The 12,986-nt window shown below is 40.1% G+C and overlaps 1 protein-coding gene across 3 annotated transcripts in view; it reads left to right on the top strand.

The window, feature by feature from the left end:
• The window catches only part of ttbk1a (tau tubulin kinase 1a), a 52,656-nt gene that overhangs the window by 23,929 nt on the left and 15,741 nt on the right, over positions 1-12,986 (top strand). For all 3 annotated transcript variants that reach the window (XM_085458199.1, XM_085458201.1, XM_085458200.1), the window contains 3 exons: positions 908-1,080; positions 1,777-2,117; positions 4,807-4,988. In XM_085458199.1, the coding sequence (XP_085314325.1) occupies positions 908-1,080; positions 1,777-2,117; positions 4,807-4,988 (696 nt within the window). The remainder of the gene's footprint in view (positions 1-907; positions 1,081-1,776; positions 2,118-4,806; positions 4,989-12,986) is intronic.

Below are 12,986 nucleotides of genomic sequence, written 5' to 3'. Positions count from 1 at the left end.
ACACTAGCTTGGGATCATTATCTACAGCAGAATGACTGTGAATAATCAAGGTTAGCTCTCTCGTCTTGCCTGGAAACACCTCAGTGTATCCCTGGATAACCTAGAGGAGGGGGTCTAGGTTTCTCTGCCCATGGGTAGCAGAAGAAAATGGATGTATGGCTGGACAATTTGAGAGACTGATTAAGCTATAGAGAAAACAATTACTTTGAGTTATTGCTGCTAAAGGTAGTTCTACCTGCTACTGAATCAGGGAGTGTACTTTTTAATAGGACTGCATGAAGTCCTGTGGAAATCCCTGAGATTTCACATGGACTTTTTTCATTAGAAACATAAGCAACATTCTTATGCAATTATTAGTTGATAAAAACAAAAAGTGGATTGCCTGAAAATATTTTTGTCATTACAGCCTTTTAGATGATTCTAAAATGTGTTAGTTGTTTAGTCTTAAGACATTTTGGTTCACATGAACCTTCTGCCAAGTCACTATCAGTGACTGCCCTTAACTCTACCCATATACTATCAGAAAATGTCATTTTTCTTTTTTCTTATTTTTTCTTCTTGCAAGTTTTGAAGTCTTGTACAAAAAAAAAGAATCACTGGTATCAAAATGTATTAGTTTTATCTCCAAAAAACGTTTCTTTTGCTTGTCTCCAAAACATCACGTTAGCTTTTAGGCTTAGGGTTGCTGTTATTTATGCTTCTGACTTAATTCCAGAAAGTTGATTCTGTTCATCTGGACGTAGCATTTTCAGTGGGAGAAACATTTTGTCACTTATCCAAACTCGCTCACCCATTTCCTTACCTGGATGATTGACCATGCATCAAGACAATGTTGACTTAAGGAAGTCGTTTTAGAGTTGCCTTCGAGAGTGTTTAAATGGTTGCTCACTTTTTTATCATTCCTCAGGGGGCTCAGGAAGAGGAAGCAATTCGAGGGGCCTGTCCAGTGTCTCCTGTACGAGGTGTAGGACCCGAGTCCCCAACAGGACAGGGTCGGTCCTTACGATATCGGCGGGTCAACAGCCCAGAATCTGATCGTCTTTCTGCAGCTGAGGGCCGGGCTGACGCCTATGGACAGAGGTGACAGTAAAGTATAGAAAACAACAAAGGTGGTTTTAGGTGAAGAGACAGCATTTCATGTTACTTTTGGTAACAAACAACAAATATGAAAACATTTTCCAGTTTAAAAAATAAACATAAGCCAAACTCAACCTGCCTATTGAAAAATAAAATCACACCAAAGATTAGAATTAATTAATTATGAGGCCTTTGCTCTAAAAGAATTTGATCTCAACTTTTTGAATCCACATAAATCAGAAATGTACAAAAGAGGTTCAACTAGATTTGAATGACTTGGATTTGGCTCTGAGATTTTGCTTGATTTTGATTGTTGAGAATTCATTTGGATACACTCCAAAGACCGAATCTTTTTAATGTGAAACTTGGCTTCAAAGTTTCTGTTACCATGACTTGACTTGGACGTGTCTGAACTGACCGAGGTTTGTAATGGACTTCACATTCTGTATATCATATGTTTTATATGATATGGATCGGTGGTGAACCGAGACTTAATGTTTCCTTTGAAAAATCAACTAGTCTGGGCTATATTTAAAATTGACTTCGTTTTACCCTTAAGAAGTTTAAACCTGAGCTTTAAATTGAACTGAATAATGAAACAAAAAGTTGAAAAAGTATTTTTACCAGGTTGTTAAGCTGTAGAAGAGTCATAGTCCCATATCCTTCTATTTTGTACACATTTGTTTGTGTGTCCACCAGGTCTAGGATGGACATCCTCGGTTCTCCATCTCGTCACGTCTACTCCTCCCAGCCGGCTCAGATGCTGTCTGTTGACCCCGGCTGCCGTGGAGATCGTCAGGTCAGTGGCCGTCAGGAAGTGTCCGTGGCATCCGTCGACCAGGAGGCCCACAGCAACGCCTTTATTCGTTCTGTACCGCTGGCAGAGGAGGAAGACTTTGATAGCAAAGAGTGGGTGATCATTGACAAAGAGGCAGAGCTGCGAGACTTTCTTCCAACCACGTCAGGAACTACTGACGAGGAGCCTGAGGAGCTACGCCCTCTGGAGGAACAGGAGGAGAGGAGGCGACTCAGGGCTGGAGGTAGGAGATAAAAAGAAGCTTTTTAGTCATAAAACTGAAATGAACAGGATAAATATAATAAAAATGGTTGATTCATCAGAGCTGGGCACTATTTGAAATGTTTCAGTGCTAGTGTTAATCTGAAACCTTAGCTTTGGTGCCATCTTCCATAAGTTTGGTTGTTACCTAGGATCAAATCAAATCAAATCAAATCAAATCAAATCACTTTTATTGTCACATCACATGTGCAGGCACACTGGCACAGCACATGCGAGTGAAATTCTTGTGTGCGAGCCCCACAAGCAACAGAGATGTGCAAACACAACAAGGAGCTGATAGGATAGGAGCCCTGTTCTATTGACAAAATAGGTCTCTTTAAAAGTGGTGAATTCTAAGTGGATTGGAAGCAAGTCTCCATTTTATCAACAGTCATTAATAAAAAAAAATAACCTAGTGAATTATTAGGAAAACAAAAATGAAAACCAGACTAATTAAAGTGCTAAATCTATCAAATAGAGGCAGAATGAGGGAATTCAACAAATAAAACAAGTGTTTTGATGGAAATTATGAAACATCTAATTGGGTTGTTGTCTGTGACATAATACCACCCTGAAAGTCAGAGCCATTCCTTTTGGGGAAATATTGTATTACAGTTTCGCTCAAATGCTAAAACACATTTCACAAACGTTTCCACCATGTTCCCCAATGTCTAAACACAACACCCTTTTCTAAAGCTACATAAACACAACCACACCTTCCCACTGCAAAACTCAAACATTCACACCAAAAGAGCAGCTTGAAGCTTTCAAAAATGTTAACATTTTAAACATTGTAGACATTTAAAAAGTGGTCACTGTTGGTGGTGAATCACACTCTGATTTGGTTTGTTCTGTGGAAGCGGACATTGTCCCAAATGATCACATAAATGTGATGTGCGGGCCCAGGATGGTGTTGTTGGCGGTCCAGGAGGATGTCTTTTATCTCCTCTAGGAAGGTGAGGAGACGTTGGGTGTTGTAAGACCCAAGGACAGCAAGCCCCTCCGAACATTGTCTCGTCAATGCTCTCAAAGTTGACATTATCGGCAATGACTTTGTCTCTGATCTCCCGGAGTCTGATGAGGTTGTTCCCACGAACCATATCCACAATGAGGGTTTCTTGTTCCGCTGCAAATATGGTAACCCTCCCACCTCTATGTGGCATTCTTTCAACTCTAAAGAAAGAAACATGTGTTGTCAATTGACATGTGTTACAATACAGTCACAACTGATTTGAAACCACTAGACTACTTTCACAGGTTTGTAAAACTGTATTGTGACAAAGAAAGCAATCGAGTACAATACCTGTTGTGTTGTCTGAATGCCCTGATAATGGTGGCCACGGTGAACCTACTCAGGTTTGGACGGACTCTTAGTTCTGCTTCAGACATTGTCATGCCATGGTCAATGACTGTTGCTCGCATCTAGTCCGTAATGATGGTGCGAGGTTGTCTTGCTCTCCCTCCTGGACCTTCTCCTCTCCCATGTTGGCCTCCTCCTCTTCCTCGTTGGCCTGCTCGTCTTCCTCCTCTCATTTGAACTCCTCTTCCTCGTTGGCCTGCTCGTCTTCCTCCTCTCATTTGAACTCCTCTTCCTCGTTGGCCTGCTCCTCTTCCTCCTCTCATTTGAACTCCTCTTCCTCGTTAGCCTGCTCCTCTTCCTCCTCTCATTTGAACTCCTCTTCCTCGTTGGCCTGCTCCTCTTCCTCCTCTCATTTGAACTCCTCTTCCTCGTTAGCCTGCTCGTCTTCCTCCTCTCATTTGAACTCCTCTTCCTCGTTGGCCTGCTCGTCTTCCTCCTCTCATTTGAACTCCTCTTCCTCGTTGGCCTGCTCCTCTTCTTCCAGGGCCAAGCGCTTTGAGGGGTCCCAAAAAAGCGCTATATAAATGCAATCCATTATTATTATTAATAACTCGAAGAATCATTCGCTGTAACAAAGTTACGACTAACTGGCTACCCTTAAATTGCTCAACTGCTCGCTAATGTTATCTTTTTTTAAAGACACTGGACAGTTTTGCAGTGGTTGCACAATAATCTCAAGTTAAATTAAATACCTAGATGTTTTAACTCATTTTTTAAAAATACATTAAAGCATAATTATATAAAAGCAAACTAGAAACTGAGACCATTTGCCTTCAAAGCAAACGTTTTAAACTTAAGGCACAACTTTTACTTTGAAATTGAATGTTCTCTGTTTCTGGTTTGCATCACACTTTTTCACTACCGCTCAATGGTTCAGTGAATGTTTGCAGACAAGTTGGCATCTTGCAAACTGCAAGTGACTGTGGCAGCCTGTTAGTGACTAACAGGGAGTTGGGTGTTCGTCTTGTAATCGGAAGGTTGCTGGTTCGAGCCCCAGCTCCGACAGTCTCGGTCGTTGTGTCCTTGGGCAAGACACTTCACCCGTTGCCTACTGGTGGTGGTCAGAGGGCCCGGTGGCGCCACTGTCCGGCAGCCTCGCCTCTGTCAGTGTGCCCCAGGGCGGCTGTGGCTACACTGTAGCTTGCCATTGCCTGTGTGTGTGTGAATGGGTGAATGACTGAATGTAGTGTAAAGTGCTTTGGGGTCCTTAGGACCAACTAAAGCGCTACACAAATACAGACCATTTACCATTTACCATAAAGTAAACACAAGGAGGTTTTGACTGCAGAATTGTCTTTGGTTTCCTTTGCAGGAGCGGAGCCAGTAGTTCGTCCAAAGACTCACACGCGGGAGAGCAGCCGGGGGATGCTAACGCTAACAGAGGAGGAGGCATCAAGGAAAAGTGGTGGTAGCCCAGCACAGTCGCCCTGTCATTCTCTGCCATCAGGACGTCCTCGCCGGAGAGAGTCTGAGCCCACTGGACCTCAGAGACCGGTAAGAGACCCAGCCAGCCAATAACACAAGTTTAGTTCTTTGATGGCATGTTTGCGGACAAATGAGCGGGCTTGACGACTGCAAAAGAGGTTTATTCTTTGATGTCAGTATGTGATTCTGACTGCTCAGACACTGACATATCGAGGCATAGTGCACGCTCCGGCTCATTTATCTGCCTGCCAACATACAACTTAAAAGACAAATCCAGCATGATCAGAGGTTTTGCAAATTTATATTCTTCCCTCTTTATCAGTGATGATGATTTACAATTTACTTTAAGAGTCTTTAAAGTGGTGCCAATTTATAAGTTGGTTGTGCAGGAAAAAAACACGTGTTGGAATGGAAACACTTGTTACAAGTGTAAAGGTGCCCTTAGGCATTCAATGGCCACTAAGTCAGACTGTGGTGGTGCTGAGAAACACAAACTGCTGGATAAATTAAGCAAGAAACTTGAATTTAGAAATTGGACACTAATATTTTCTGTTTGTAGACATGAAAGAGCATATTGAGGCAGACCATTTTTGGAACATCCAGCTGTCCCATCCATCTCTATGTCCATCTGTCCATCCATCCATCAATCCATCCACCTTCTTCAAACTTATCTCAAAACCTTTATTCTTATACTGATGAGTATATATATTTTTTTATCACAATTAGTTAATTCAATCAGTGTTCGCCTTACTAAAATATGATCTAAAGTTAACACACAAACAGACTAGTTAAATTAAGAAATGCCTAATCAAACAACAAGTAATCAAGACGAGGAATATGTGCTTTCCTTCTTCTTCTCTATATCCTTCATATCGTAATCATGGGACTGCTACAGACTTCAAGTGCAATAGAACAATAATGCAGGAATCTGTCTATAGATTGCAGAGAATCAGACAGTCCACGTACTTTTTGGATAATGAGCAAAATATTTCGGGTCATGCTGGACTTGTCCTAAAAAGACCACGGTGATAAGAGGGGAACAGACACCAGACACCTGAGTTTGTTTTCAGATTCGAGGCAGCTCTGTCTTGAGCACCAGTCACATGTACAGTAGTTGTTCTGTTCAATTACCAGCATCCAAAAGATCCTCTGGCAGGTTAAATGCTGACCTTAAAGTAAAGCTGAACTCCGATAGCTTGCTCACAGCTTGTCTTTAGGCTAGATAGCTAATTGTTTTTTTTAGCAAATTTTAATTAGCCAATTTTTAAAATTAAATACTTGTAAGCAATGCTGAAAATACATTGCTTGGTACAGAAAAAATCAAAAAAATCACCAGACCTGGGAAATCAAAACAATAGTAATTTTGATAGGATTTAGCTACAGAGTGAGTCAAATTAAGACAGCTACGTTTTAAAATGCTTTACAGACAGGGGATGTCTATACCAAGTGCCTTAGTTCATTTCTTCCCACCGAATGCCAAGATTTGAAATACTCTCTCTTTTTTTCTGTAGGCTAAATTCTGTTTAATAATCATATTATAGTCTCAAAACCACCACCTTTCTTTGAGTGTTGTTTTCTCAGGTTTGTTGAGTGAAGTTCTAGTATTTATTTAGTCTTTTACTAATTAGTATCTGCCTGTGAGGTGCACCTGTACTAGGCAAATCAACCTTGTTAGCATTAGCTGCTAACTGAAAAATTTACCATCTTATCCAAACATGGCCACTTGTGACAGCAGCTGAAATTCTAACATCAAAAATTCAAAATGCAGAGTTGTGTAAAGTCACAGTAGATTTGTCCATATTTTGTGCGCAATCTATGAGACTGACTTCCATTGGGAGTCTGTCATTCTTTGCATTTTTGCATTGTTGTTCATTGGTAAACTACGGTAAAGTAACTATGGTTAAACAAACTGCAGTTTGTTTCAGATATCTAATTACTGTTGCCACAATCAGCTTCATTCTGACCCAGAATATTACTGATGGTTTGTTTTTTACAACTGCCTATGACTCGTGAAACACAGATTTAACTGTGTAGCTGTGAGACTTGTCTCTTTCTAGTCCTTGAGACAGATTGATGTCTTTTCACACAAACACACACTCACGTCTGGTGATATTGTGATTGGGGAATGTAGACAGATGGAAATTTACTCCAGAATAAAAATGGCCGATTTTCCAGAGATTGATCTCATTGAATACATTTTCAGCTGAAGCTGTACATCCAGTGACAAAATTCCCCACTGGAGGAAGTAAAGGTGTGAAGGTTGTTGTAGTGTTGTGTGGGTGGCATTTACTGTTATGATAGCCTAATCTTTATGTTTAGTTGCGTAACCCTATCATTATTTCAATTGATTGTTTATTTTTCATGATCAAGTTCTTTTCCTAATCTCTGAATTCTGGCTTTGTGACATAACGTTTGAAAAGTGTGTTTTGCAGAAGCAACCAATAATGGTGTTCTTGTCTGGTTATAGGGTGATAAAAAGAAAACACATCTTTCTTGTGCTTTCTTCATGGTGAAATGCAATAGATTTGTGAATGAAAGCTGTAATGTAGATGAATGTTGTTGCAATGGTTGAGTATGTTGAATATTATTATTTCATTTTTGCGTGTTTGGTGTAGGGAAAAAAAGAAAAAATTGTGAAACAAAAAAAGGCTTTTCCAAATGTAAAGCACAATCAAAATATATTTTGTCATGTTAGAGAAGTTTTTCAAAAGTCTGATCATTTTTATGTTGCACTCTGCTCACTGTAATGTCTCATAGATTGAGTCCAAAATAGTTAGCTAAGAAGCCACTAATTGTAGCCGCGTGTGCTGATAGCTGATTGCAACCCGTTGCTTCACTGTTTTGTTGATGGGCAATGTAGGCCTTTCTTTGTCGTGTGAGTGTCCTGCAGAGGTGGCAAAAGTACAGACATTCTGTACTTAAGTAGAAGTACAGATTCTTGAAGTAGTGATTCAAATTCTTTACTCAAGTAAAAGTGAAAAAGTACAGGCTCTGAAATGTACTCCAAGTAAGGAAGTAAAAAGTAGCTCTTTGAAGGACAACTGTGCAAAGCTAACTGAACCTTGTGCTATATTAATGTATTAATGTAATAATAAAATTATATCAGGGAATAAAGACTTTATTTCAGTCTGAATTTGAATTCAAATAATTTAGTCAGGTTGAATTATTTATGTAGAACATGAGCAGAGAAAAAGACAAGCTCTATTTTCTTTCTTTGTACTCAGGAAATGAGTACAGTCAGGGGTTACAGTGGGATTCAGTGGGTGGGGGAACCCTAAAATCAGTTTTGATGGTTCAGTGTGGGGAAAAGAAGCACAGCTCACAATAATTTCTGTTGAGAGCTCCAATAGATTTTCTTAATGAAGAGACTGTGATCTGCTGAACTGCTCTTTGCAGATTTATACACTTGAATTCAACCAGATGTAAGAAGATGTTTCACGAGTGGTCCTGGCTAACTTACATTCTCTGCACTAATAGTTAGGGCTGCCACAAACGATTATTTTGATAGTCGACTAGTCACCGATTATTTTTGCGATTAGTCGACTAATCAGATCTTGCATCCATTGGACGTAAAACGTACAGGTTATTGCACCAGCAGCATCTGCTCTTATATAACTATCATTATCTTACAGCTTGAAGTGTTTAAGGTTTGTGCTAACTAAAAATAAAGACAAGATGATAATTTATTAAATTTTAATTAAATTTGCAGATTGTTGTCCAATATGAAAAAACATGAAAAAACATAAACAGCTATTGGGTATGTACAGACCCAATAGCTGTTTCCCAATTCCTAAGCCGCATCCTTTGAAGGACCTGGCCCTTGCCGTCTACGCAGGCCCGGGTCCTTCGAAGACCAATAAGGCTGGAAGTGCGAGGCTGTGAAATGGGATGGTTTAGCCTTCAGATTTGCATCACCAGCTGTCTCGGTGAAGTTTAATTGAAGTTTAATAAACTCAGCCATCTTCTCCTTGTTATCTAAAGTATAACAGGACGTTGGAGTAAATTCTCAGCCATCTCACACTTCTGTTTAAGCAGTTTTCTGTTTGACGTTTATTCAGCTGTGTGAAAACTTAAATCTCAGTCAAACCAATTTACTCAGAAACAAATAAAAAAGCCTTACAATAACATTTTTAAGTTGTCTAAGTGACTTATATATCATGTTTAACCTGAGTAGCGAAAGACCGCAGGGGTCTGAAAACAATGTGCCAGGAGTCCAGTGTTCTTGCTGGCTCTAGTGAGTCTTGACCTCCCAGTCAGTTATCGAGCTGGTGGGTAACAGGCATCTCCGAAAACGTCAGAGCACTTTTGCAAATATGTGATGTCTTGATAATTCGAGCAGATATTTGAAGTTTACACAGCTACATTCTTGCCTGAAAATATCTTAAAAGTTGATTTTGGGACCTAGAAAGAGTAATATTAAAACTTAGTAGCGCTATAAATTCTGGGATAGTTTGGGACATGAAGGATACACCCGACCCATCCTTCATATCTGGGGAAATGAAGGACGCATTTGTCGGCTGCATTTGGAGCAGCCTTCGAATTGGGATCAGCCTTCGTCGCCTGGCTGTGATATAATCGGCCTACAAATGCGGCCTCCAGCTGGACCTTTAGCTAGCAACATGTTGTGCATCAAACTGCACACAAACAATTTGTGTGTTTGCTAATCTTTGTTGAGCTGATAGACGCGCCATATTTGAAATTACCTGCCACTTAAAAAATGTTGTTCCCCTTTATGTTCTTTTGTAGTGCTAGCTAGATGCTAAAGTACAGCAACCACAACTTATGGACACCTGTAGTCGTTTGAGTGCCCCCCCCCCCAAAAAAAAAACAACTTATAAAACAGAAAACACAACCCACTTTAACCCCTGACTATGACACACGATTGAATCTCTTTGATATCTTTTTGTGCGACATTTCCTGGTGATACCCAAACAGGACTGGCTGTCATGTGTTACTGTTTAGCCTCAGATTGATTTGATTATAAGACTATTTTCTCAATTATAATTAGATTAGCCTATACAATACCTTCTCAAATACCCTTTTAATATCAAAATACCTTCTTATACAAATGGTACTGATATTTTTATTTTAGTGGTACAGCTTGTCCTATTTGCTCAACCCAGCATGAAATTTGAAATTTGAATGAAAAGTCTAAATTTTCTTCATTTTTCTTACTAAGAATTTCATGTTTTTAAAAGCAGAAAATTGCCATGACATTCGTGCACATGACGAGTGTATGGAAACCTAAGATCCCAACGACATTATGATTATAAACTTGGCACAAAAAGTAAGGAAATGTGAGTTTGTTCTAGTATTTCTTTATCATACTGCTTCTTGGTAATCAATCCTCTACCTGTTTATTTCCCCTTTAAATGGTGCCAAGTGCGTGAGGAAAATGAAATTCGGGCTTAGCAGAGCTAAGTATGTTGGCTACACCCATGAAAAACTTGCTAAATTGTCTCTTCCAAAGAGCTTATTCTGCTATTGACTCTTGTTTTGAGGTTCTGGTACCCCAGTAACTAAGAATCTGGTGCCTGATTAGCAGTGTCTGTGAGCATGGACCTAGTGGTCCGCAGCGGTCATTGGTTTCTACCAGCTGTCTCTGTGAAGCTGTCAGCTGTCTCTACCATGCCATGTTTGATTTACTTGGATCAGGTCACATGTCATAAGGCAACTTCAAGCTGGTGTTCCACAAAACCAACCACTTTTTGGAGTGAGGCTTATTGGCATCTCCAAGTGAAAGAGCAAGTTTCATATATCAAGGGACGTCAGAGACAGGCTGCAAAATATGTGTCCCAAGAAGATGATACCACAAGAATACGGTTTTCTTACCCCGTCAGCACTTACAAACTGTAGGCTGTCTTCTATATGTTCTATACCGGAACAAACTGCACACAGCCAATCTTCAGTCCCATAGGTCAACCAGGAGGCCTGCCATGACTGTACCCATAGGGTAACAGTTTTTGCTTGAGGCAATGTGATGGTGTGGGTGGGTGTTATTGAGATGAGATTCCAGTAGCAAACCCATGTCTCCACAGTCCACCTCGTCCCTACAGTGCAGGGTTTATCAGAGACTTCTTCTTGAATTTGGGAGTGGAGAGGATTGAATGGCCTACCTGCAGTGCTGACCTTGATGCTTAGGTGTGCTGTTTGTGCCAGAATGACCAACACAACCACACTGGCTTACTTGCAACAAATGATGGTTGAAGAATTGGATACCATCCCACAACCAAGCTGGTGACCGGCATGAGGAAGAGGTGGTGCCATGCTGTTGTGGCTATGTATGGTTCTTCCACATGCTGCTGAGGCCCCTGTTTGTTAAATGAATTCGTCCACACGTAAACGGCGTGGTCACTGAAAACGGAGATTTTTAAAAACTCCGGCCAGGGTGGATATTTTTGAAAACTCCGTTTTTGCATTTACGTGTGGACGAGAAAAACTGAGAAAACGCAGCGTCAAAGGTGTGCGCCTTTTTTGACGTCAACCTGTGCGCCACGTTATTGTTTCGGTGAAATGAATTTCTACAATACTGTTACTGTTAATTCTACTCTCTGCAGTGTTTATATGCTTACATATACACACACAGTTACTGTCCCTCCACACATATGACTCGGTTCTGCTTCTATGCCCCATCCTTGTTTACTATTTCCCACCGAGGCTTCTAGACTTCTGATTGGCCAACATTTCTACACGGTTAGGAATATATCGCCACCTGTTGCTTTGGCATGTTCCTAGCAGCGTTTTCCTTCATTTCTGCGTTTACGTGTGGACGGGATTATTTTTTAAAACGAAAACGGAAAATCTCAGTTTTCAAAAATACCCGTGTACGTGTGGACGTAGCCTTAATCACCCAATACAATAAAACAGCACCAAACAGGACTCAATAACAGAATAAGCTGTTTGGCATTGGCAGAGGGGATTTGGCTAGTTTTCTATGGGTGCAACCCAAATACTAAACTCTGCTGCTTAACCAATGCTATCTAACAGAATAATATTCATTGCCAGGAAGCGCTGTTACAATAAAGCAATACTTGAGCAAACAAAAATTTCCTTATTTTTTATGCTAAGTTTATATATGCTAAGTTTTGACCAAGTCAAAGTAAACAAATAAAAACATAAAAACAAACAGCACTTTGTTACGGAGGACCAAACTAGGGACCAAAAAGAAATGAAACTTCATTTTAATAAATAAATAGATTAAATACGTTTTAGTACATTTGTCTTGAGAATGGGGCTAGAAGAAATGTCATGGTATCATCTAATGGGTTCATTCTCTGAAAACCAAGAACTTTTCATGACACAGGATTCTTAGTTGTGTGTGTGTGTTTGTTTTTGTGTGCTTGGGAATTTCTCAAGAATAATTTCTATGGAAATGGCACTATAGAACTAGAGGAAGAGGTGGGGGGATGGGGTTGGGCGGTGGGGAGGTGAGCACAACAATTGCTTGGTTCTCCTTAGAGATAAAACTGAACTGAATTCTGCGTATGAAGAGCCGGTTATGTGGAAAACTAATGTGGAATCACTGAATTTCACATTAAGCTCACTTTGTATTTTCACATCATTTTCATTTTCCTTAGCAGGATTTTCTTCATGGATGTGATTTTCTATTAATTTAAATCTACGTTTGATTTTTTTAGTTGAATTACAATTTTGTGACCATTTGAGTTGTCCATTATTTATTTACAAATAGGTCAGGTTTGGTCCTCCATACTTGGTGGCTGCTGTTTACAGGCTGGACGTGCAACATCATCACTGAAATTTCACTTTATCTGCAGTGAAACAGGATACCTTTTAAGCCCATGTCAGTGGAAAATTCGTATGCACAAATTAATTTTAGCGCTTTTTAGTGAGCTCTTCTTTGACTTTCCTTTGTTTTCGCGACGATTGTCATCTCTAGACTCAGAGCAAGCTTGTCTGCTGCCAACCATCGAGGACTGCCATTGTCTTTTCTGCGTCAATTCTTTTTCCCGCTCCCACATAACTACTGACGCCTTTGCCCCCAACCTATCGCTTTAAAAGTACACAGTATGTCAAGTTTGACTCATCTGAGGAGACAAAGAAAAGAGC

This window comes from Copadichromis virginalis, linkage group LG6 (assembly GCF_057382275.1).
Source record: "Copadichromis virginalis isolate Kocher_CV1m ecotype Utaka linkage group LG6, C_Virginalis_male_GT1.1, whole genome shotgun sequence".
Lineage (NCBI taxonomy): Eukaryota > Metazoa > Chordata > Actinopteri > Cichliformes > Cichlidae > Copadichromis > Copadichromis virginalis.
Note: the sequence above shows the minus strand (reverse complement) of the source record. Positions and strands in the feature narration are given on the sequence as shown.